The following is a 23,510-nucleotide window of genomic DNA, read 5'->3' as shown; positions in this document are numbered from 1 at the left end:
TGGCCCCTCGGGTCTAGAGCTCCCACCTTTACTTCCCTCAGACCGTGTCTTCCAACCCCTACCTGGGGGACGGCCGCGGGGCCGCCTCGCTGCGTCTCTTGAGCGTCCTGCATCGTAACATCCACCCTCTGCTGGGTCAGCGGTGGGCCACCACCGTCCCCCTGCTGCTGGAACACCTGGATGGTGAGGCTCCGGGCGCGGGTGGTGTTCCTCTGCCGGTTTGCATCCGGGTTGGAGAGACCACGTTTTCTGAAGTGGAAGAAACGGCCCCCACGGAGGTTCAGGACACAAGGCGGGAAAGGCGTTCCCTGCAGGGTGTCCCCTGGGAGTATCTGGGGTGTGGGAGCGCCTTGGTCCTCCTGAACACAGGGCGAGGCCAGCCCGGAAGCCTCTGGGTGAACTCTGCTTCTATCGATGGGTGCGGGCCGGGCTGACAACATGACTGGTCGTTTCAGAACATACTGAAGAGACCCTGTCCCAGAAGGAGTGGGAGGAAAGGCTGCTGGCGGTGAGGATGGGGGCGGGGGGGGGGGAGGGGGGCAAGGCCGTGGCCTGTCTTGGGGGTGGAGGCCTCTCCAGCCTGGGTCAGGACAGCTCAGGGAGCTCAGTAGGCGCCGGTGGGGGGTGGGGGAGGATGGGGGAGCTATGGGGGGTGCTGGGGGGAACCACCTGCTGCTGCCCTCACAGGTCACTCACCCTGCTGTGACAGAGCCAGATTTCAGGGGCTTTGAGCTTCTATGGCCCGGGAATCCTCTCTCCTGTCCCCTGCCAGGCCCACCGCATGTCTGACCACCCAGGGTTTGCTCTGCCTGGGCTTGAAGGTCATCAACAGACCATTCAGAGCCACAGCACAGGACCACCCTGAGGTCACTGCACGTGACGTCACGGGGCCTCAGTGCTCTCCCCGGCCCCGTGAAGGGCTGCATTCCTGGCCCCTCACTGCTTTGGCCCCTGCCCACAGTTCCTTCGGGACACTCTGGCTGTCGTGTCTGACAACACGTGGATTTGCCAGCTGAGCCTAGAGATGTGCAGACAGCTGCCCTGCTACAACGGGACGCCCCAGGAGAAGGTGCACGGAGGAGGGGGTGCCCCGGGGGGGGGGGTTCTGGGCAGCGTCCTTAGGCTACTGTTCTTTTGCCTTGATTCCATGTGATCTTCTGCACGAACCTGTCTCCAGTGGCCTGTGGCCCTGGCAGCGCCAGAGAGGGAGGGCCCGTGAGCCTCCTCCCAGAGGCCCACGGCTGGGGGTGCAGGAGCCCGTCGCCCCCACTCCTCGTGGTGGCTACCGTCGTGGGTGCCCGACAGCCCCTCCCACGTCTGCTTGGCGCTCCGGCACTCAGGCGTTGGGTGTGGCTGTGCTCCTTGGCCCTGTTGCAGAACTTCCTGTATAAATGCATTGGAACCACGCTGGGTGCCGCTTCGAGCAAGGAGGTGGTGAGGAAGCATCTGCAAGAGCTTCTGGAGACGGCCAGACACCAGGAGGAGGCCGAGCGCGAGGTGGTGCCCTCCCCAGAGCCTCTCTCTCCCTTCAGGCACTCAGCGTGTGCGTGTGTGCGTGCGTGTGTGACTGCACCTCTCTGGAGCGTGTGCGTGTGCAGGGTGCTCCTTCCCACCCCTGTCCTTGCCCAGGTGTGAGTGCATCTGTGCGTCTCCCAGGGCCTCGCCTGTTGCTTTGGGATCTGTGCCACCTCTCACCTAGATGATGTCCTGGCCCAGCTGGAGGACTTCATGAGGTCAGATGTGTTCAGAAGATCCACCGGCATTTTCAACATTTTTAAGGTACAGGGGTCAGGGTGACTGCTGGGGCGGTGGTGGGGGGCATCTGGGTGGGACCAGCCGTGCTTCTGTCTTGGCTGTGCTGCTGTGATTTGGGGTCCTGCGGGTGCGGGTTCTGGAGCTTCCTCGGCTCAGGCACCCTGCCGGTTGGGGACAGGGCAGGAAGGTGGCATCCGGTCCGTGCTTCTTTGTGGGTGGGGCTGGTGGGTATGACAAGGGGCAGTCCTGTGCTGGCCATGGGCTCTGAGGGGCTCCCAGGGGCCAGGATGGGACCGCCCACCTGCTGTCTGCGTGTCCTCTGCCCCCTGGTGGCCAGCGAAGGCTGCATTCTTGGGGAAGCCTGATGCAAGGGGCATGGACCACTGCCCCGTCCGCCACCCCAGTCCTCGTCTCCGGGTGCCTGTTGCAGTTACAGAATCTCAAGTCCGGGCCGGGTGGGAGGGCTCCAGAGCAGCCACTGAGAGGGCAGGGGCCCCTGCCCGCCCCTGCCCCGGCCCCCGAGTTGGCTCTCAGCTCCCAGCCCTCCCTTCTGCCCACCTCTCCCATCGTGGTCCACTGCTCAGTGCTTTCCCTTCTGCTGCTTTGTCCCCAGCGGGCCCGTGGCTGGCCTGCCTGTCCCGTTCTGTCCCCGGCGGAGGGACTCTCCGATGGCACCCTCCGCTCCTTCGGTTATGCCTCTGACATTGCTGGCCAGCTCAGCCCTTCTTCCAGAGGGACCTGGGGGTTCTGAGCGCAAGGCTTCCTATTGGGGGCAGGTAATGGCCTGTAACTGAGGCCCTGCCGACCCCTCTGGCCTCTCAGGACCGAAGTGAGAATGAGGTGGAAAAGGTGAAGTCAACTCTGATCCTGTGTTACGGCCACGTGGCAGCACGGGCCCCCCGCGAGCTGGTGCTGGCCAAGGTCGAGTCGGACATCCTCCGGAACATATTCCAGTACTTCAGCACCAAGGTGGGCGCCTCGGCAGACTGCTTGCATGGGGGGCGCCATGCAGGCGGGGCAGGGACATCACCGCCAGAGCTTCGCGTTTTAACTCACTTCACTTTTGTTGTTCAGGTTCTGGGAATAAAGGTAGAGACCAAGGTACAGTGTGTAGGAGTTAAGTGTGAACTATGCCTTTTCTCTTGTCTCTGGGCTGGCCTGGTTGTGAGCTTCAGGGGCAGAAGCCAGGGGGACGCCCCCTGGGGCTCCCCGGTCCCAGTCCCCAGGGATAGCATCTGGGAGCATCGCGCCAGGACGGGTCCCCACTCACCTTGGAGCAGCTTCTCCTGTTACAGCCACAGTAGGGGCCCAGGAGCTAGTGTCCCGGCCTGGATGCTGGGTGGTGGGTGGACAGAAGATGGCCGGAGGGCTTCTGAGCGGCTGGCTGGCAGGCCCACAGGCTGGGGCTCTGCTCCCCGATGCTCACGACGCCCACCTCCTGCCGAGCCTCACTAACGTGTTTCCTCTCTGGGATCTCTGGCACTAACTGGGCACTAACACCTCTCTAGGAGTGGCTGGGCCTTCCCCTTGAAGAGCAGACCCTCTGGGGTCTCCTGGGGTTGGCTGGAGGGGAGGGTATTCTGAGACTTGTCTCTTCCTGGACTTCGTGTCCCCAGGACAGCTCCCCACACCCCCTTTCCTGACTCCCCAGAGGCCGAGTCGGTGGGACAGGCAGGGGACAGTCCCTCTCTGCCGGGGCTCTTCTTGGGCGTGTTCCCTTCTCCCACCTAGAGATGCCCTTCCAGCCACACCCCAGGGTGCAGGGGACACGGCGTGCTGTCTGCCCAAGCCAGGCGGAGAGCTGAGTGCCGCAGGGGCTCCAGGCCCCCTGGTCTGCGTGGCAAGAGCTGGAGGAGGACAGGCTGAGAGCCCCTCAGGGAGGAACGTGTGTGGCTGCGGGGCCTGAGGGCTGTCACTCTGGGTGGCCTCCTGTTCTGGATTCCACCCCAAGGGCCGAGAGGCAGCGGCCGCCCACCTCGGGGCAGAGCTGTGCTGTGGGGGCGGGCGTTGGTGGCCCCCCTGCAGTCCTGTGTCCTTCCAGGACCCGGCTCTGAAGCTGTGTCTCATCCAGAGTGTGTGCATGGCCAGCCAGGCCATCTGCAGCAGTGCCCAAGCTGGCTCTTTCCACTTCTCGAGGAAAGCCGAGCTGGTGGCACAGATGATGGTGAGCTCTGGGCGGGGCCCGGCCGGTGCTAGGGTGGCTCCCAGGGCGCGGCCCTAGACGGGGGAGTTAGGCCTGGAGACGATGGGGGGGGGGGGGCGTGCAACGAGGGGCCCGGCACCCACCTGGGTTGGGGGACAGAGTTGGCCAGAAGCCAGCGCCGGGCAGATGGCTGACCAGGAGGAAGGCTGGTGCTTGGGCCAAGGGCTGAGTCACGGGGCTGGCTCCCCTAGGAGTTCATCAAGGCAGAGCCCCCAGACTCCCTGAGAACGCCCATTCGGAAGAAGGCCATGCTTGCCTGCACTTACCTGGTGTATCCTTTCCTCTGGGTGTGAGGGGGGCTGTGGGGGCCCTCTGTGCACGTGCCCTCTGGACAAGGGGTGTGGCACGGGGCCTTGACTGCGGTTCAGCTCCCTGGAGCCAGCGCTGGAAGAGCGAGTGCAGGCAGACTTGATCCGCGGCTGTCTACACAGCGTCATGGCTGTGCTGCCTGAGCCCGAAGGGGAGGAGGACTGCCAGGAGGTATCACCCTGCATCCACGGCGGGCGGCGGGCAGGCCGCTGCAGGCACCGGGGTCACTGGCGGCCTTATCTCTTTCTAGTCCCTGTACCTGGACACCATGCACGCCCTTGAGGATTTGCTGACAAGCCTCCTTCGGCGGAACATGACCCCGCAGGGCCTGCAGATCATGGTGGAGGTGTGCGGTGGGTGTGCCCTGCCCCGGGGGTGCCCCCCCGACCCCGGCAGCCAGCCCCATGCCTGGTTTTCCTGGCGCTGCCTGCTCCGGGGGCGCTGGGGAGTTTGGTGCTCTCTGCAGGTGTATGGGAGGGGCGTCTGTGAACGGGAGGGCTGCCCTGCCTGGACGGGTGGGCGGATGGGGGTGGGCCCACACAGGAGCCTATGCTCGCCTCCCCTCCACTGCGTGGCACGGGGGTGGAGAGACCACTCAGGCACCGGATGTGAGCTCCTGGCCATCTAGGGCTGTCGGCATGGCGGAGTGGGCACGTGGTAGCCAAGCCGCACCCCTCCCTGCCATTTCCGGCACTGCAGTTGCAGGGGCGAGACTGACCTGCTTGCAAAACCGGCCCGTCCCCTGGTAGGCCTGGTTCGCTCTCGGTCCGCCTGGGGCGGCCACGTCTGTGGGCCGGGCCAACAGGACGGGGACAGGGCCCCAGCTGTAGGAGGCGACCTGCCGTGACCTGGCCCGCCGGCCGGGGACGGGCGGCCCGGCAGGGATGCTGAGCCGCCCGCAGCGCGCAGGCTGCTGCTTCCCGGGCTCACCCCTGCCCCGGCACCCATGCGAAGCCCCCTCTCCCCCAGCACCTGAGCCCGTGGATCAGGTCCCCACGGGGCCACGAGAGGGTGCGGGCGCTGGGCCTGAGCGCCTGCCTGCTGCAGCACTTCCTGGAGCACCTGCACGTCAGCGTGAGTACCAGGCGACTCCCCTGCCCCGGCCTCGGTCCTGGGTCCCCTGGCCTGGGGGCTGCTGTGTGTGGCCCCCACGTCCCACAGCACCCTCCCAGCTCCCTGGTGCTCCTCTGGCGGTTCCACGTTCCGGGGGCCCCACCATCCTCTTTCCGGAGACGTGCACAGAGGGCCGGTCAGGACCAGGAGTCGTCCTCAGGGCTGGCCACTCAGAGTAAAACCTGACGGGCACCCCTCTCCTCGGGAGCCCCCGCGTCAGCTGCGGGGAAGGGGAGGTGGGGGCGGGGTAAAAGAAAGCGAGGACGTTTGGGCAGAGGCAGGGGGTCTGGAGCGGTAGGGGTGGGCTGCGAAGGGGCTCAGCCCGGGAAGCGCGTGGTTGTCTGGCACTTCGGCGTCTGCCGGGGGGGGGGGGGCGGGGGGGCATGCTGTCGGGGCTTCGCGGCTGTGCGCACAAGGCCGTTGGTCTAGGTGATCCTCGGATAAATTTCGCGTCGTCCTGAAACATCCCTGTTGTGATTTTGGTAGGGATTGCGTGGGACCGATGGATTAACTTGTTGAGCATCCGTCAGTAATGGGTCTTTCCACCCAGGCCGCTCGGAAACGCGGGACGGCATCTTCACGCGGCTCTGCTGTGAGAGATTTTGGTGCCTTTGCCAGTGAAGCGCTTTCTGCAAGCGCTGTCAGTAACTGTCTGACTGTAGTTAGTGCCCACGGAAAGCGTGGATTTGTGGACCCTGAGACGCGAGGCGGTTCGTAAGACCCCGTCGTCGTTTCTAATGAGCGTTGGTTCGTTCTCTTGTGCTTCCAGAAGCACAGTCGTGTCGCTTACAGATGCTGATAATTTGGCCTTTCCCCCCAACCCCTGTGCCTCTCGGCCTCTCGTGTTGCCTGGTGTTTCCAGAACAAAGTGGGGACTGCCAGCAGCCCCCGGCCTCTAGATAGTTGCACTGTTAGGCATTCTCTATCCTGTTCCAGCTGCGTCTTTCTTTTTTTAAGTTTATCTGTTACTTTGTGAGAGAGAGAATGCACACGGGTGGGAGAGGAGAGGAGGGGCACGGAGAGAGAATCCCAAGCAGGGTATGCAACCATCCGCACGAAGCCCACCGTGGGGCTCAAGCTCACGGACAGTGAGATCATGACCTGAGCCAAAGTCGGCCTAACCGACTGAGCGACCTGGGCACCCCTGGTCTGCCTTAATGAGGATGTTTATCAGGAGTAGATGCTTGTGGTCTTTTCTCTTGGTTTTTTGTTTGTTTGTTTTTTGTTTGTTTTGCTTTGTTTTTTTTACCTACCCAGACCCTGATTGTTTGTCTCGCTGGACCTGCTGCATGTGTCTGGATGGTTTTCGCTTCTGAGCGAGCTTAGGCGGCCTTTTCCCACAAATTCTTTCCTGGCCTGCTTTTCACATAAGCCCAGTCTAAGTAGAGTTCACCTTTGTGTGTGAGGTGACAGACGTCTGGCCTCGCTGGGAGGAACGGTGGCCGGCCCCCAAGGTCCTCCCTGCAGCCTACGGCTGGGGTGAGGGCCTTCAGCCGAGCCCTCAGAACAGCGGAGCCTGACTCTCCCTTACAGGCGCCTGTGCACGGACAGGGTGCGGGCGCTTCCCCAGGAGGCCTCATGCGTGGCGGGCCGATGGGGGCAGGTGGAGGCAGGAGACCGAGGGGTGTGCAACTGATGTCACGAGGCCGTTTGTTCAGTGTGGGGCAGGCAGGGCTCTGTATCTGGCCAGGAAGACTAGGCCCCGGAAGACGGGCCCGGGACCCCGCTAGGGCGAAAGGAGATCTCACGCAGCCCTTCACCTGACGGGACCTGTGTTCTAGGGGAGGGAACGTCCCACACCTCCTGGCCAGGATCAGCAGCGCCCTGCCCCCCTCTGCTGCCCGTGGGGACTCCCTCTTTATCTCCTGATCGCCCCTCTGCCTGCACACACCTGCTACCGGACCCTCCTCCTCTTAGGGGTCCTGGCAGGGCAGCAGCTCACCGAGGAGCTGTACTGGTCACACCCCTGCCTGTGTCTGGGTCCAGCTGGTGCAGGGACACCTGCCCACTCCTGGCATCTTGGGGGGCCTGGCCCTCCTCTCTGTCCCCCCCAGTGTTGCACGAGGGCCCCCTCCTTCTGCCTCTCCAGGCCCTGGTGCCCTTCCACAACCTGGGCCTCCTCATTGGCCTCTTCTCCCCACGGTGCGCGGACTTGTGGCCTGCCACCCGCCAGGAGGCTGTGAGCTGCGTCCACGCCCTGCTGTACCTCCAGCTGGGCTATGAGGGTGAGCCCCTGGCTGGACAGAGCTGCTGGAGGGAGGAGGGGTAGAGCCTGGGCCTTGGGGGCCAGGGAAGCACCTGCCCGGCCTCCCTCTGCCCTGCCTCTGAAGGCTTCTCCCGTGACTACCGGGACAATGTGGCCGAGCAGCTCCTCGCCCTCAAAGAAGGCCTCGTGCACCCCGACCCCGCCGTCCTCTTCCACACCTGCCACAGCATAGCCCAGGTACCCGCCGGGGTGGCGCCGTCACAGCAGCCAGCTCCGAGCACGCCACGGGCTCGGCAGGGCGCCGGGTGGGTGTGCCACGGGGCCAGCGGGCTGGCCCTGCTTCCACCTTCCTGGGGTCAGCCCTCCGAGGCCCAGCAGCAGGGGCGTCAGGAGCTCAGCTGCCGGCTCCGGAGGCCGAGGAAGCCGCCCCAGCCTGCGCTGCGAGCCCCCACGCCGGGACGGCACTCCTACTCCATCTGGTGTCTGGACCTGGCCCTCGGGTCCCGAGGCGGCGTGCTCTCCTGCGGAAGAAGGAAGGGAGGGGGTGAACGGGGCCCTTCCTGGGTGGGGAGGAAAGACTCCGCGGGAGGAAAAGACGCAGCCCTGGGGGACTCCAGGTGGAGTGGGAGGGGTGCGGCTGGGGCCGGACGTGGCGCGGCTGCCGTCTGTGGTTTTGTGTCCCTTCCGTTCTGTGTGCTGTCTGCTTTAATGAGTGGCTCACTCTGCTGTGCTGACCAGACGCGGAGGGGGCTCCGGTCCGTGGCTGGGCTGCTCAGGGTGGATGTGCCACCCCCCACCCTTGACCCTGCAGTCTGGACACCTGCAGGCCACCCCACGGGTCAGGAGGGCAGCCGCCCCCAGACTGCCTTCCAGGGGCCTGGGTCAGGCGGGTCCTTGAGGCACCCCGTGTCCCGGCAGGGCCAGGCTTCGGCCCCGGCGCACCTCCTGTGCGTGAGCCGCCACCTCGCCCCCGCACCCACGAGGGGGCGAGGGCGGCTGGAGGAGGCACCCGGCAGCCCCCGACCCCGGGATGCTGGGTCTGTGTCCCCACCGGCTCAGTTCTTCTGACACAGCCGTCGTCCTAGATTATTGCCAAGCGCCTCCCGCCAGAGCAACTCATCAGCCTCCTGCTGACCTTGTTTGAGAGTCTGGGAGACCCGGACAAGAACTGTTCGAGGGCGGCTACCATCATGGTCAACTGCCTGCTGAGGGAGCGAGGGAGCATGCTCCAGGAGAAGGTGAGGGGGGCGGGGCGGGGCAGGGAGGGGAGGGGCCGGGCTGGGGCCCGGAAAAAGGAAGGGGAAGGGGAAGGAAAATGCGGGGGGCGCCGAGCCCCGCGGTGGGTGGGCACTGGCTGGGCCCTCTGCTCCAGGCCCTTCGGAGAGTCCCACAGCTGGCTGGCCCACGGGGGCCCTGCCCGGGGCGCTCACGTGCCGCCTGCTCCTTGTGGCCTTCCCGTTCACCCTGTCACCTCTGTGTGCCCTTGGGAGCTCAGGTGGCCGTCTGCATAGTTGTTCCCAGTCGTGCGTCAGCAGCGGCCCTGCGTCAGCGCGTGTGCAGCGACAGCTGACACGCACGTTCCGTGCTCGGGTCCCCGCGGGTGCGAGGCGGGCTCCAGGGGTCGGGTGGCTGCTACAACGCCCGCCCTGTGAATCCCCGAGAGGCGGACCTGTTGACCGGGAGAGGTTTGAGGCTCCCTCTGGAAGTGGAGCGTCCCAGCAGAGCACGGACTTGTCCTGGGGGTCCCCACGGATGTGCACGCACAGGCGTCCGCCCGCTCCGGAGTCCCTGGTCCCCCAAGCCGACACCCCGCAGGCTGCCCCTGCCTCCCTGCAGTGCGGAGCACCGGCTGGTTCGTACCCCGTAGAGACGGACTCGCACCCTTCGGGCCCTCGTGTGCCGCCCCTGCTGGCGTGAGGTCACGCACACCGTCGCCCGCGCCTGCGCACCGCCTGGTTGCCGCCTCAGGGGGCACGCGTGCGGTTCCCAGGAGGGGCCGCGTTGCCGTGGGCCGCATGAGGGTGTGTTTCTGTCGGGGACACGCCGGGAGAGGCCGCGCCGTTGCCGGCACCGGTCCGCGTCGTCCTGGGGGTGAGTGGCGGCTCCATGTTGAGCGGGATTCGCGTTTCTCTGGTGGCTTGTGAAGCTGAACGCTTTTGTACGCGTGTGCTGTGCGCAGCTGGAGACGCCCGCGTCTTGCCCATTTTTTTTCTGGGTTGTCTGTGTTTCTCCTGTTGATTTGTGCCAGTACTTTATGTATTCCGGATACGAGTTCTCTGTCAGAGATACGCACGCACACGTGGGCACACGGACATGTGTATGTCACCAGTACCTTCTCAGGGAGGGACGAACAGGAGTTTGCTGATGGAGAAGGTGGAAGAGCATCAGAAAGGGCCACGTGGCAGGAGAGCTGTGCGTGGTGACCCCTGGAGAGAGAGAGTGTCCCCTCAGGAGACACTTGTCAACGGGCTGCAGGTGTGACGGGAGGGCACGGCCACGGTAGGGTTTGCTGGGGGAAGGCTTGGATTTTATTCTGCACTCAGCGGGGGCCCCCCCGCTTGGACCTGAGTGGTAGAAAGGGGCCCCGGAGGCCCCATGCGCGTGGAGGGGACGGGCCAGTTTGGAGGCCGGGGCCGCTGGTGTTCCTGGTGCGTGGGTACACGGGCCGCACTCCGTGCGTGCATCCGGCTGTGAGTGCGGCTGTAACGGGTGTGCGGACGGCTGGCCCTTGGGTGAACTGCCCACGGTGGGGGCGCTGGGTCGTTCAGGCCTCTTTGAACGTTTGGAGGAGCCTCCTCTGTTCCCACGGCGGCTGCACCGGTTCGCGTTCCCGCCAGCCGTGCAGAGGGCTCCCTTTCCCCGCATCCTCACCCACACTTGTTTTTTGTTTTGTTGGTCGCAGCCCTCCTGCTGGGTGTGAGGTGGCACCTCAGAGTGGTTTTGACTTCATTTCCCTCAGGATTGCTGACGATGCACTTGGCCATTTGTCTGTCTTCTGGGAGACCTGTCTGTGACCTTCGCCCATTTTGAAATGACGTTGTTTGGTCTGTTGTTGGCTGTGCGGCTCTCTGTATGGCCTGGCCACTGGCACAGTATCGGGTGTGTGACCCGGGAGTGTTTTCCCATTCTGTAGCCCTCGATTGTGTCCTTGGACACCTAAAAGTCGTCGTTTTGTAAGAGGCTCCATGCCTGGGGCGGGGGGTGGGGGGGGGGGGGCGTTGAACCTAGGCCCTGAGATCAGGAGTTGCCAGGTCCTCCTCGCGCACAAAAGGTTTTCGATCCGACACAGGCCTAGGTTTTTGCCTTCGGTGCCTGTTCCTTGGGTGTCATGGCCAAGAAATCACCACCAAATCCGTTGTCGTGAAGTTTCTGCCTGGTTTGTTTTTTTGGAGCCCCCGTTCCCGACAGAGGAGGGCTCCTTTCATGGGCCCGGCGTGCCGCACCAGCCGGCGGGGGCTCAGGGTGCTGCCGCCTGCACGGTACCCTTCCCAGCTTCGGCCCACAGACACGACACGCACTCCCCTCGCCCCCCCGGAGCGGGACTGCTGACGGCCGGGCTCGTGCTTCAGCGCGTCTGTGACACGCACCTCCGTCTTCCGCGTGACGGGCACGCTCGCATCCTGCACCCGCGGAGGTCACGCGGGCCACCACTTTCCTCCCTGCCCTGAGAGGCCTTGGCAGGGGGCCCTCTTAGGGACACCAGGACACTGTTGAATGTCTCCGACACGGAATCAGAAAACATGGTCTTGGCGGGCGGCGTGGCCAGGCCGAGGGCCCCCGGCCCCAGCGTGCAGCAATGGTGAAACAGAGCATGTCGCAGCGTGAGCGCAGAGGGCAAGACAGGAGGACGCCGGCTCCTGACCTGGGTCGTCTCGGGAGGGAGGAGAGCGGCCTTCTCTGGGTTGGAGGGACGTGTGCTGACGAAGCCAAGGGGAACAGGTGAGAGGAGACCCTCTGCAAACGAAACGGGGCTGCTGCTGTGGAGGCCTCCGGGCAGCTCCGGCCCGGCGGCCCCCGGCTCAGGCGCGTGCCCGAGAGACGTGGAAACAGACGTCCCCGCGAAGACCGGCACATAGACGCTCACGGCAGCGTCGTGCTTAATGGCCAAATGAAGGAACCTGAATGTCTGTCGGTTAATAAACATAAATAAAACACATCCCACCGTACGCTGGAATGCTACTCGGCAACCCGGAGGAGTGAAGTACGAAACACGCTCCGCGTGGATGAGCCTTGAAAACGTCGTGCCCCATGAAAGACAGCAGCCACCAAAGGCCACCTAGTGTGTGAGTCTGCAGGGCCGGGAGGAGGTCAGGGTCCGGGGCCGGGTGGTTAACGCACACGCAGCTTCTCTGGGGTGATGGCAGTGTCCTCGCGCGGCACGACCCTGTGTCTATACGAGAGACCGCCGAGGGCTGGACTGCGTGGCGCGTCCTGGCTCGGCGGAGCCGTGAAGAGAGCGCACGGCGGGAGACCGCGCCGTGAGGGGTGGACACTAGCCTGGGGCACAGGCGCAGGGCCGGTGAAGGTGAGCCCTGGAGCTGCCTGGAAGGTGGAGGGCGCACGGGCCGTCGGAACGCAGACCCCTGGCTGAGACCGGACGGAGCCGGCTCACCGGCACAGACCCCAGCCCGCGGGCCCCCCGCGGCCGAGCACCGGGACCTGCTGCCACGCTCACGAGTCGCACGGATCGGAGCCATTCACGCACCCCAGTGGGTTCCAGCCGCCGAAGAAAATCCGCAAGAGCAAGGAAAACGTTAGAGAGGACAGATAAACCCACGGAGACAATTAGAAACACCTCTGAGGAGACAAGTCGGGGAAAGAGCCAACATCCTGGAGAGGAGGCAGCGAAGTGAAGGAAAGAGGAGAAGCCGCCACAGTCCGGCTTGAAAACCCGCCCTGGGACGGACGCACGTGGGGAAGATCCACGGTTACGTTAGTGCCGGAGGGTGGGAACGTTACGTGCACGAGCGAGGCGTGTGTCCAGGCCGGGAGCCCAGGGGAAGGGGGAGCGCCGCTGGCCTTGGCCGCTTCAGCAGTGAACTCGGACGGGAAGGGCCCACAGATGTTCTTGCATCGGTGGGAGCCAGGCCCCGGCCCAGCTGGTGTGGAAAACACCTCCTTCCTGCCAGAGCCCTGGGGCCGGGGTTAGGGACACTCTCTACCCCGGCAGTTGGGGGGGGGGGAGGGCGGGCAGTGGGAGCAGGATCCACTTGCTGCACCCACAGTTGTGAAGCGAGTGTCGTCATGGTGACAAGCCTTTCGAGAAACGGTGGTAAGGACACCGGTCCCCATGGCCGGGTAGGGACCGCTGGCCTGCCCCACTCCAGGCACGTGGCCTCCCACGTTTCCTAACATCCGAGTTGCGCACCTCTTGTGCCCCGCACGCTTGCAAGACTCTACCACACGAGCAGGCGTGGGCCTGGCCTGGAAGGTTCCAGGTCGGAGCCAAGACCTGTACCTCCCTGCTCCTTCTGCTGCCCGGCCGTCGGGTGGGCTCCTCGGCCGGCTCCGCCCGGGCACCTGGGAGGTGGCCGAGTCCACAGTCGGCTGGCTGTCCCTGTCCAGGGACTGTGTCCCTGCCGCCGTCTGTCTGCTGTCGTCTTGGACTGTGGTGTCTTCCCGCTGCGCAGCCGGGGCAGTAGGCGATCCCCGTGGTGGGGCCTGGCACCCCTTTCCCCAGAGCCCTGGGCACCCGCAGTGACAAGCCCGTGCCCAGAAGAGGGCCCGCTTGCCGCGTCGGGGCCTGGGCTGTGCTCTGGCTGCCCCTTCTTGAACCAGATGGCCCCTCTCGCTTCTGGGATGACAGCAGCCTGCCAGCCGCAGTCCAAGAACGAGCGTCCCCTTCCTGGTCCTCGCTGTCACAGCCCACCGCTTACCTTGCCTTTGCTGGGCGAGGGCGGCCGCGCGCTGCCTCCAGGGGCCCGGGGCTTGCGTCCCCACGTGGGGGCGTGCGGGGCCATCGCAGCTGCCGGCCTCTGTGCTCCGTGTGTCACGCGAACCCTGCCCGTGTGCACCCTGGCACGCGCTCCGCTCTGGTGGCCTCCCACATGGAATCTGGGTCCCCGCACCGGGACGTGGCATCTCTCTCCGTGGTGGCTGGTGGTGATCCCGCGGGATTCCCGCCCCCCGTGACCCTGGCTGGGGAGCTCACAGCTGGCGGCTCTGATGGCGCTGGAACACCTCCTGGGGTGGGTGTGCCCAGAGCCTGACCCCCGCGCCCCCCGCCCCACAGGTGCCCGAGATCGTGAGTGTTCTGCGCTCGAAGCTGCAGGAGACCCGAGAGGAGCACGTCCTGCAGGCCGCACAGCACAGCGTGTACCTCCTGGCGTCCCAGCACTGCGCGGCCGTGGTGTCCAGCCTCCTGGGCGGCCCCCTGCCCTTTGACAGGTACCCTGCGCCTGCCGGCCCTTGGGGTGGATGGGGTCCCGGCCGCCTGGGCCGCAAGCCGAGGTCAGCCCAGACTCGGCACTCGAGGGTCCCGTCTGCCCCGCGTGGCGCCCCGGCACCCCTGGCTCCTTCCCGCGTTCTCTGTCCCCGCTTCTCTTCTGCAGGGCACCTGTTGCCATCCCCAGCCCCCCACCCCGTGCACCCCCACTCACACCCCCAGCTCCCGAGTTTCCGCCCACGAGCCTCACAGGAGAGCGTCTCTCCCGGCCGAGGACCATGCCCTGGTCCTGCCTTTGCTGTGCGCAGGGCTGGGAGTGGTCTCGGACCCCGGCGCGGTTGGTACCGTCTGCCCGCCGTCGGGCGCCGCCATTCTCCCTGACGCGTGTCTGCTCTGGGGGTGTGCCGCTGGGCGGGGGTGAGCGCACAGTCACGGCCCCTCCTCCCCGGGAGTGCCTTCTGCATTTCCATCCTGTCCCCGCCAACCTTTCCTCGTCCATCTGTCCTTCCAGCGTAAGTGGCTGCATCTCCCCACCGACGTGGTGGGACGGGATGGCAGCCTCAGCGGGGACCCCTCTTTGCCGCTCCTCTTCTGTCCTGATTGTCTTTCTTGTGTCTTGTGGCCGACGGGCTCTTTTTATAGATTGGTCTTCCCCTGAATTAGTTTGGAAGTTGTCAGCCCTCTTTCTGTTCTAGTGGTTGCCCTGAGAGTGACCCCGTGTGCGCAGAGCCTGGCTCACGACTGCCTCCCTTCGGGCAGCCCGGGCCTTTGCCCCCCCCCTCCCCCCGCACGTCCTCACCTACAGGACAGGGTAGGGTCGCGTGTTGCCCGCCATCGGTGCCCCTGCTGGGTCTGCTCACGCACCTGCCCTTGCTTCTCGCTGAAGAGCACACACTGTCCACACCACTGGCTGCAGCATCCCGTGCCTGCAGGCGGCCATCCCCCAGGCGGCTCCCACCCGGCCCTTCTCGAAACCCGAAGGTCGCCGCTGTCTGACTGCTATCGTCAGACAGGCATTTTGCCTGATCTTGAACTCAAACAGAGTCAGTGTAAGCAGAATCGTACAGAATTTTCTCCTGGCTTCCTCGGGGTAGTGCGCTGTCTTCACGGTGCACGCACCGCTGCTCGTCGTCATGCTGCGCTGCAGCCGTGGGCGACACGCCGGCCGCGTCCAGGAGCCGGACGGTCCTGGCGCAGGGGGCCAAATGTGACCCGCCGCCTGTTTTTGTACGGCTGGCGAGCCAAGAATGAATTTTAAACTTACAAACGGTTAGAAAAAAAATTTTTTAAAGAGTATTTCATGATGTATGAAAATCACACCGGATTAAAATTTGCCCACACGCGAAGTATTCTCGGAACGTGGCACACCCATTCGCCTCCGCGTTGGTGTCTGTGTCGGAAGCGTGCCGCGCCCTGCCCTGGATGCAGGTGGACGGGGCTGCCCAGCGGCGAAGCCCCGTGCCTCCCCGGTGTCCCTCTCTCCTGGTGGCATCTTGGCCCCTCGCTTTCCTTCACCTGAAGTAGGTCCTCCAGACTGCGGGGGGCGAGCTCTTTACTGGCCATCGGAAGACACGTTCCTCTGGCTGCCCTCCGGGGATATTACTTTGGTAGGGTCGGCGTTTGGGTTGGGCCGGTCTCCCGTGCCGGGAGGGGGCACGTGGCTGTTCTCTGGCTCCCACGGGACTCACTAGTGCTGTCGTTCTGAAGGAAGCCCGCCGGCTTTTCTCCGCTGCGCACGGGCCGGGCACTTGTCACTGGTGTCCTGCCTGTTGCCGGTAGGGGCCCGCAGCCTGCTTTCCTTCATCCTCGTGCGTTCTGAACACTTGCCAGCCCTTGTCTTTTCAGATCCTCTCTCCACCCTGTGCTTCTGGGACAACCTGTCACCCCACCCCTCACGTCTCTGGTTCTGGTCTCTGAATTTCCACTGTGGTCTTTCTTGTGCTGACTTCAGGTGACTTCTTCCCGTGACCTTCCACTTGTCCCACGTCACCCCTGCTCTGCTCAGGCTGGCGCCAGTTGCCTCTGCAGGGCACAGCGTCCCGTGTGTCGTTTCCGAAGGGCCGTGGGTTCTCTTTCAGAGTTGCTTATCGAGGGGCACCTCAGGGCGGAGGGGGGGGCCTCCATGGGTTAAGTGACCGACTCTTGGTTTTGGCTCAGTTCGTGAACTCACGGTTTGTGAGTTCGAGTCTCGCGTTGGGCTCTGCTGATGCTGCAGAGCCTGCTGGGGGTTCTGTCTGCCCCTCTGCCCTGCTCTCTCTCCAAATAAATTTTAAAAGTTGCTTATCGAGTTTTGGAGTTTCCGGTTCCCATTCGGTGCTTGAGGTCTGTCGTTTCGGTCTGTAAGTGTATTAAGAGCTGTAGCTTCTGCGGGGTCTCGCCCCCGAGGCCGAATGAGGCTGTCTCCTGCAGGAAAGCCTCCTGTTTGCTTCTGGCAGCTCCCAGGGGACTTCAGGGCCTCTGTTCAGGCCGAGACTTTTCTCCCTGCCCTTTATTGCCAGTGCTGCTCACCGGGGTCGGGGGACGGGGTGGGTTCGTTTGGGTGCGAGGTCAGGGCACCGCCTGCCCGGAGCGGAGCCCTTGGAGTCTTGTGGGTGCATCTGGGGTGTGGAGCCGAGCCGGCGGTGGCCTGGAGGTGACTGTCCTTCTGCCCTGTGGCAGCCACACCTGCACCCTGTGGCGGGCGCTGGCCCTGGAGCCCAGCCTCACCACACAGGTCCTGGGGCTGCTCCTGGAGAAGATGAGCAGGGACGTCCCGTTCAAGGAGACCCGGGCCTTCCTGCTAAGCAGCTCTCCTGGCCGCGAGGCCACGCTGCTGCCCCTTGCGGTGAGTGGGGCCCCGGGGCTGATGCGCATTGCCCCCTTCTGCCTGCTCCCTGGTGGTGAGGGGGCCGGGTGAGGGGCCGCGCTGCCCCTGGCGGGAGGAGGACCCCACAGGGGGCCTGGGTGCCACCCCTCAGGCACCTGGCAGCTAATGGGGGCGCCGGAGCCAGGCCAGCTCGGAGCCCAGGCTCGTAAAGGCCCCACAGGTGTTGGTCCCCAAGGGAAACCGCTCCGTTTCATCCTGCGGAAAAAAGCAAGCCTGGCTTGGCAACATTTCCAGCAGTAAAAGCAGCTGTGAGAATTTCCTCCTCCTCCTGCTATGGAAGCAAGGGCAGATGGTCGGAGGCCTGTCCCCAAGGGGGTCACGCTGCCCCCCGTGCCTGCCTCCTGCCCCGGGGGCCTCCCGCTCCCCCCCCCCCCCCCCCCGCCGCCCGCCCCAGGACCGAGACCTCTCAGCCCTGCGGGGGCTTCGGGCTGGTGTGGTTCTGGGGTGCAGAGCCCAGCCTTCACCGTCGCCAGCCCCGTTAGAAAGGGCTCCGGCGGGAGGGCTGAGCCTGAAGCGGCCCCTGTCCGCAGGCCACGTGTGCCCTGCACGAGGTCCTGAGCGCCCTGGAGTCTGGGCCCGCGGTGCTCGAGCTGTACCCACAGCTGTTTGCCGCGCTCCTGCTGCGGGTCAGCTGCACCCTGGGCGTCCTGCTGCCCCGGAGCCTGCAGGCCAAGGAGAGGAGGAGCGTGGGCTCGGCTGTGGCCCCCAGGAGCCTCGAGCCCTGCAGGTAACCGGCTCCTCCTCTGCCGCCACAGCACCACTGCGTGCCTGGCGTCCTGGCGGGGGCGTACGGGATGGGAAGGGCAGGCACCACACTGGGGCCCCGACTCAGACTCAGGAGCTAGTGTGTGCCTGGGGAGCTGGGACCCCCCCCCCCGCCACCCCCCGCCCCAGGGATGATGTTCCAGGCTACACTGTCCACCCTGGCAGTGCGGTTTCCTCGGGCTGTGTCTGGGACAGGCACCGTGGGAGAGGCGGCCCCAAGTCTGTGGGGTGGTGCCGTCCTCAGGGTGGCCCGCAGGGGCTGTGTGGGGACACTCAGGTGGGCCCAGAGTAGCACCGCCTTTCGGGAGGTGGGGCTACAGGGAGTATTCGGGGTGCATGTGGGGCCTGGGCTGAGCCCCCACCTCCACCCCCGTGTCTGCAGCCTCGGTGCTCAGCCCTGGGTCCCTGCTCCTTCTACGCTCTGCACCAGAGCCGCTTCTTCAGGCAGAAAGCGTGCAGTGGCCTCACCGCCTCTCCCCAGGGCCCCCTTACAGGGGTCAGATCCCCAGCCCCGCGGGGAGGGCTCAGCACCAGCCCCCACACCACTGGCCTGTGCAGGCACCTTCCCTCTCTGCTCTTTTTGGGGGTGTGGGCCCTGGGGCGGGAGAGCGGGACAGGCAGGGTGGAGCTGCTTGAGGGAGGTGGTGGGCGGAGGGCTTCAACAGCTCGGGCGTCGGTCCCTGGGGTCGTCCCTGGGCCCACCATAGTGGCACTTCGGAGCCCAAACGACGGCCCCGGGGCCACAGGGCAAAGGGAGGAAGCTGATACCCCAGGGCCTGCAGACCTCCCCACCCGTTCCAGGCGCGTGGGGCCAGATGGGCCCCGTGCCCCATGGTGGGGACAGACGGGGGCAGCGTCAGTACGTCCCGCCCCGCCGCCGGAGCGGCCCCAGCCCGGGCGCTCTGGGAGGGGCCGCGTGCCGGAGCCCGGAGCCCGCCCGGCTCTGCGCAGACCAAGCAGAAAACGCGAATGCGCTGGCAGACACCGCCGGGACTGCACGCCACGGCTCGTGAGCCCTCAGCGGGGTCCCTGGGCTGCCACCCCCTGAGCTGAGACGTGCGCAGAGCCAGGCGCAGGTAGAGGAGGCCCGTCAGGCCACGGTACAGGCCGCATCCGTAAGAGCTCCGGGCAGCGGGGTGGACGAGCCAGGGAGGCGCCTTCTCAGCCAAACCTGCATCTCCCCACTTTAGATTGGCTGTAGCCAAAAATCGCCCTAAATGAGCCGTCTTGGTCAAAGGCAGGCCACCTGGCGGATGCCCCTACCTCGGTTGCTGGCCGCGTCAGGTCAAGCGTCCACCCTGGGCCGGGAGCTCCCAGGGCCGGCGGTGCGGGGCCACACGCATCTGGAGGCCGGTGTGAGAGGTGGCCACTCGCAGGGGCGAGGTCAACACCGGGCCAGGGCTGCTGTGGCCCCAAGGCTCCCCACGTGGGGTTCCGAGAGCCCCGACGAGCTCTCTTCGGGCCTCGGGCTTTGGTGTGAGGTTCTCCCGGGTGCCAGACCGATGCTGCTCCCCACCCCCCAACCCCCCACCCCCGACCCGGGACCATGGGCCGTGCCCCTGCGGCCTGCCCGCTGCCAGCCCCGCGTGCCCCAGCTGGGCCCCGTGGGCGCAGCCCCCACCAACTGGGGAGACAGGAGAGCCAAGTGCCTGCAGGGCTGTGGGAGCAGGCACAGCAGCAGGCTCAGCCCAGCCCTGGCCGAGTTTCTAGAGGGAGCCGGGCACATCCTGGCTCCCAGGTGGGAGGCCCTTCCTCACTGGCACAGAGCCCCATCTGTGGTCCCCTCCTTGGGCTCTGGGGTGTCCCAGGGTGGGTGTGGCTGTGCACACGCGAAAGCAGGGGACTTAGGTGCAGGAACAGAGCCTGATTCTCAGGGTGTCGGGCATGTCTGAGGCCAGACACGTCTGTGGTGCAGTCACAGCCCCAGGCCTTTGGAGACCCTGCTCCGCCCAGCCCACTGACACTGGGTTTCCCAGGCACTCATCCGAAGGCTCCGTGCTGCCCAGGCAAGAAGAGTCAGACGCCAATCTGTCTTTTGGGTTCATTTTTGTTAACGATTTTGTTTTCTTTTTCTTCTTGTCTTAGTTTAATTAATGAAGGTCTTTAAAGCAAGGGACAAAAGCTGTTGGTTGTTACCCTAAAAGTGCCGGAGGGCCCTGCCTGCTTCCAGAGGGTCTTGGGGACGCTGCCCATCGTGGGGGATGGGTGGCCAGGTGTCTCAGCAGTTTGAGACCGGAGAGGAGGGGAGGCTGCTCCCCAAGAGCACGGGTCTGTGCGTATGGTACGGAGCAGAGGGACACACGGGGCCTCTGCCGCCCTCACCCCGCCCCCCAAACCCACCCCCGCGTGTCCCGCAGCTGCGCGGTGGATGCTCTGCAGGCTATGCTGCTCCGGGGGGGTAATGAGGACGTGGTGCGGCGTGTGGAGCTGGAGGGGGGCTGGCAGCTGCTCAGGACCTCGGCAGGACACGAGGAGGGGGTCACCCGGCTGGCCAGGTAAGGGGGCCGTGCCCCTGCACACAGGCTCCAGCACTGCTGAGGCACAGTAGGCCAGGCTCTCCGACAGCAGATATTTAAGGGCACCTGGGAGCCAGTGAGCCCAGCTTGGGGCCTCTGGCACGTGCGTGGAAGCAGAGAGGCCACCAATGCAGCTCTGAGCTTCTGGCCATGTTGACAGTCTCGGGGTGGGGGGCAGCGGGAAGGCCCCTCTACTGAGGCCTGGTGAGGTGGGCTAGGATACTAGGGAGGGAGGATAATCAGGGTTCAGCACCTGGGGCGAGGGCCTTAAGGGCCGGGGCCCTTGACCCAGCGGGCTGGGAGGTGGGGGCAACCCCTTGGGTCCACGTTGGCTTGGGTGGCTTCGGAGCAGCCCGAGGTCCCAGCACCTGTGCTGTGTGGCCTCCTTCCACAGCGCCATGGCCAAGTGTGCAGGCCCCCGGCTGCCCCTGGTGATGAAGGCGCTCGTGTGCACACAGAGCAGTGTGTATGAGATCCAGAGGGTCACCTCCACGGCGTTCCTGGCCGAGGTACTTGTCACTTGTTCCGATCTGCTGAGGGCCTGGGAGGGTGGGGAAGGAAGCCCCCTCCACACAGGCAGGCACCGGCCTCCCCAGCCAGGGCCATCGCCCAGTTCCCGCTTGGCGCTGCTGGGTCCAGAGGCCGCCAGGCCAGGCCTGGTGACAATCCCACTCTGTTCAGTGGAGGCCTCGGCTGTGCGGTCTGTGCTGGGCCCTCAGGGGGGACGCACCAGCAGCCACAAGGCCCGAGCCTCCCTTGGATGCCCCCTTGTGGCCGACAATGCCAAGACTTGCCCAAAGGCCACAGCATTGGGAACTGGGGTGTGGCCGGGGTCAGGAACTGGAGAGAACCAAGGGAGGCCCTGAGTTGGCCTCTGCCACGTCCACTCCTCGTGCGTGTGAGCTGCCCGGTGGCGGGGAGCAGGCGCCGCTGCGGAGGCAGCCCGGACCGGCCGTGGTGGGGCGAGCCCTGGGGGTGGGGGAGGGGGCTTGGGGAGGGTCAGTGGCAGGTGGTCACAGCACCTCTGCCTTCAGCTGCTCAACAGCAACGTGGTGAACGACCTGATGCTTCTGGAGTCGCTGCTGGACAACCTGGCGGCGCGGCAGAAGGACACGAGTGCCAGCGTGCGGCGGCTGGTGCTGCGAGGCCTGGCCAACATCGCCTCCAGCTCCCCGGAGAAGGTGAGTGGGCAGGGCAGTCACCGCACCCCGCCCCCCCCAGCCCCCGCTGCCCTGCCTGTGGCTTAGGGACAGGAGAGCTGCGGTGGGCAGGGAGACCCAGACAGACACCGTGTGGGCAGCGGGGACCTTCAGGGAGGTGGCCCACTGAGCAGCACAGTGGGGGCGAGCCTGCGGGGTGGGGAGCCGGGTCCCCCTGGCCCCGTGACAGCTGAGTGTGGGGCACCCCCAGGTGCAGGCCCACGGCCCCCAGCTCCTGACAGCCATGATCGGCGGGCTGGACGACAGGGACGACCCTCACAGCCTGGTGGCCCTGGAGGCCATGGTGGGCCTGGCAAGGCTCCTGGAGCTGGTGAAGCGCCAGGACCTGCGCTCCGTGCTGCTGCACGTTGCCATCCGGATCCGGCCCTTCTTCGACAGCGTAGGCCGGGCAGGGTGCAGGGGCTCCGACAGGCCGGCCGGCCTCCCCCCTCCCCCCAGCCCTGCCAGGCGGCCTGGAGCCTGCTCCCCGGGCCCCCGCGGGCCGTGGCACCCCCACCTCCACCCCACCCCTAGAGCTCAGGGCTGGTCTCAGCCTGGAGCTGCTCCCCATGCCAGCCTGTCTCGGTCAGTCCCCAGGCGCCCCATGCCACAGGGACAAGGAGGGTGGCCCAGGGAGGGGGCCCGAAGCCCCGCGCTGGCTGACACCTGCCCTCCCACCCCACCCCGCCCCGCCCCGCCCCGCCAGGAGAAGACGGAGCTCCGCTCTGCGTCCATCCGCCTCTTCGGGCACCTCAACCAGGTGTGCCACGGGGGCTGTGAAGACGTCTTCCTGGAGCAGGTTGTTGCTGGGCTGGTGCCCCTGCTGCTGCACCTGCAGGATCCCCAAGCCCCTGTGACCAACGTGAGTCACCGGCGGGGACGAGCGAGCCGGGCCCCGCTCATGGGTCAGGGACTCAAGTTCACGCCCTGCAGGCCTGCAGGTTCGCCCTGCGCCTGTGCGGCCCCAACCTGCAGCATGACGAGCTGGCGGCCGTCTTCCAGAAGCACCTACAGGAGGGCCGGGGCCTGCACTTCGGGGAGTTCCTCAACGCCACCTGCAAGCTCCTGGTGAGGGTGGGGCGCACTGGGTCCCGGGGAGGGGGCCGGGGGCCCGGGACCGAGACCGAAGGCCTTCTGTGCAGATGTACCACTTCCCGGAACTGCTGGGCCGCCTGGCGGCCACCAGCCTCTTCTACTTCAAGAGCAGCTGGGAGGACGTCCGTGCTGCCGCCCCCATGCTCATGGGTGAGCCCTGCCCCACCGTCCCCTTCTACCTGTGTGAGCCCCTGCCCTACCCTGACCCTGCCCTGCCCTTGCCGCAGGGTTCCTGGTGCTGCACGCGGAGCCGGAGCACCAGCCACAGGTGGACCTGGAGCAGATCACGGCAGGTGAGCCCCGCCCCGGCCCCGCCCCCCCCAACCTGTTGGCTGCTGAGCCCCGACCCGGCCCTGCCCCCCGCAACCTGCCGCCTGTAAGGGGCCTCCCTGACCTGTGGGCACCAGGGGACTAAGTGATTTTCCTGGATTTCAAGGATTTTTCCCCTGTCACTGGTGACCTCATCGTCTCTAGTAATTCACGGAAACTTCTTAACTGTTCCAAAAGAGCTTAAAAAACACTAAAAAAGGAAAAACTATCTTTCCGTTGGCTCCCAGGCGCTCCCGGCAGAGGCCTGTCTTAGGAGGGCGGTGGGCGGGTGGCCCCCCGCACCAGGCGGGGGTGCACCATGGGGTCCTGGCCCCCCAGGCTCCAGGCACCGGGAAGGGGGCGGGGCCGGGACACCCTGATAGTGGCTCCCCGTCCCCCAGCGCTGCAGCTCCTGCTCAAGGACCCAGCCCCCCTGGTGCGCGCGAAGGCTGCCGAGACCCTGGGGCGCCTGGTCAAGTTCGCCTGAGGCTCCCGCAGCAGTGCCAGCCCGGGTCTGCGCCTGAACCCCCACGATGGGGCCCTGAGGAGCTCCCTGCTACCAAGGGTCCAACCCCTGCCATTCCAGACAAGGCCCCTGGAGGCCGGGAGGGCAGGCAAGCTGCTGTAACCCCTGGTTTCTAATAAAGCCATCCGCTCCTCAGCAGCTGGCATAGGCGTGCCAGGACGTAGCCTGCCCTTGTGGGGTGGGTCTGTGGGGTGCCCCTGTGCACCAGGCGAAAAAGGCCCCAAGCTATGGGGTGGGGGGGTGGGAGCTGGTCAGGAAGCCCA

The 23,510-nt window shown here is 65.8% G+C and overlaps 1 protein-coding gene across 15 annotated transcripts in view; it reads left to right on the top strand.

Annotated features, from left to right (window-relative positions):
- The window catches only part of MROH1 (maestro heat like repeat family member 1), a 62,617-nt gene extending 39,232 nt beyond the window's left edge, over positions 1–23,385 (top strand). For 9 of the 15 annotated variants that reach the window (XM_053208371.1, XM_053208370.1, XM_053208372.1 and 6 more), the window contains 27 exons: positions 42–183; positions 456–508; positions 962–1,069; positions 1,378–1,497; positions 1,657–1,779; positions 2,578–2,724; positions 2,830–2,856; positions 3,797–3,919; positions 4,150–4,229; positions 4,327–4,438; positions 4,518–4,613; positions 5,237–5,341; positions 7,470–7,605; positions 7,711–7,823; positions 8,672–8,824; positions 13,819–13,973; positions 16,630–16,795; positions 17,368–17,564; positions 19,960–20,097; positions 20,513–20,627; positions 21,153–21,299; positions 21,529–21,717; positions 22,024–22,179; positions 22,251–22,385; positions 22,460–22,562; positions 22,640–22,705; positions 23,105–23,385. In XM_053208371.1, the coding sequence (XP_053064346.1) occupies positions 42–183; positions 456–508; positions 962–1,069; positions 1,378–1,497; positions 1,657–1,779; positions 2,578–2,724; positions 2,830–2,856; positions 3,797–3,919; positions 4,150–4,229; positions 4,327–4,438; positions 4,518–4,613; positions 5,237–5,341; positions 7,470–7,605; positions 7,711–7,823; positions 8,672–8,824; positions 13,819–13,973; positions 16,630–16,795; positions 17,368–17,564; positions 19,960–20,097; positions 20,513–20,627; positions 21,153–21,299; positions 21,529–21,717; positions 22,024–22,179; positions 22,251–22,385; positions 22,460–22,562; positions 22,640–22,705; positions 23,105–23,208 (3,309 nt within the window). In that variant the 3' untranslated portion in view covers positions 23,209–23,385. Of the gene's footprint in view, positions 1–41; positions 184–455; positions 509–961; positions 1,070–1,377; positions 1,498–1,656; positions 1,780–2,577; positions 2,725–2,829; positions 2,857–3,796; positions 3,920–4,149; positions 4,230–4,326; positions 4,439–4,517; positions 4,614–5,236; positions 5,342–7,469; positions 7,606–7,710; positions 7,824–8,671; positions 8,825–13,818; positions 13,974–16,629; positions 16,796–17,367; positions 17,565–17,984; positions 18,499–19,959; positions 20,098–20,512; positions 20,628–21,152; positions 21,300–21,528; positions 21,718–22,023; positions 22,180–22,250; positions 22,386–22,459; positions 22,563–22,639; positions 22,706–23,104 lie in introns of those variants that run through there. The other 6 variants (XM_027063624.2, XM_053208375.1, XM_027063625.2 and 3 more) reach the window with 4 other exon arrangements.
- The last annotated feature ends 125 nt before the right edge of the window (positions 23,386–23,510 follow it).

Source organism: Acinonyx jubatus, chromosome F2 (assembly GCF_027475565.1).
Source record: "Acinonyx jubatus isolate Ajub_Pintada_27869175 chromosome F2, VMU_Ajub_asm_v1.0, whole genome shotgun sequence".
NCBI classification, from domain to species: domain Eukaryota; kingdom Metazoa; phylum Chordata; class Mammalia; order Carnivora; family Felidae; genus Acinonyx; species Acinonyx jubatus.
Note: the sequence above shows the minus strand (reverse complement) of the source record. Positions and strands in the feature narration are given on the sequence as shown.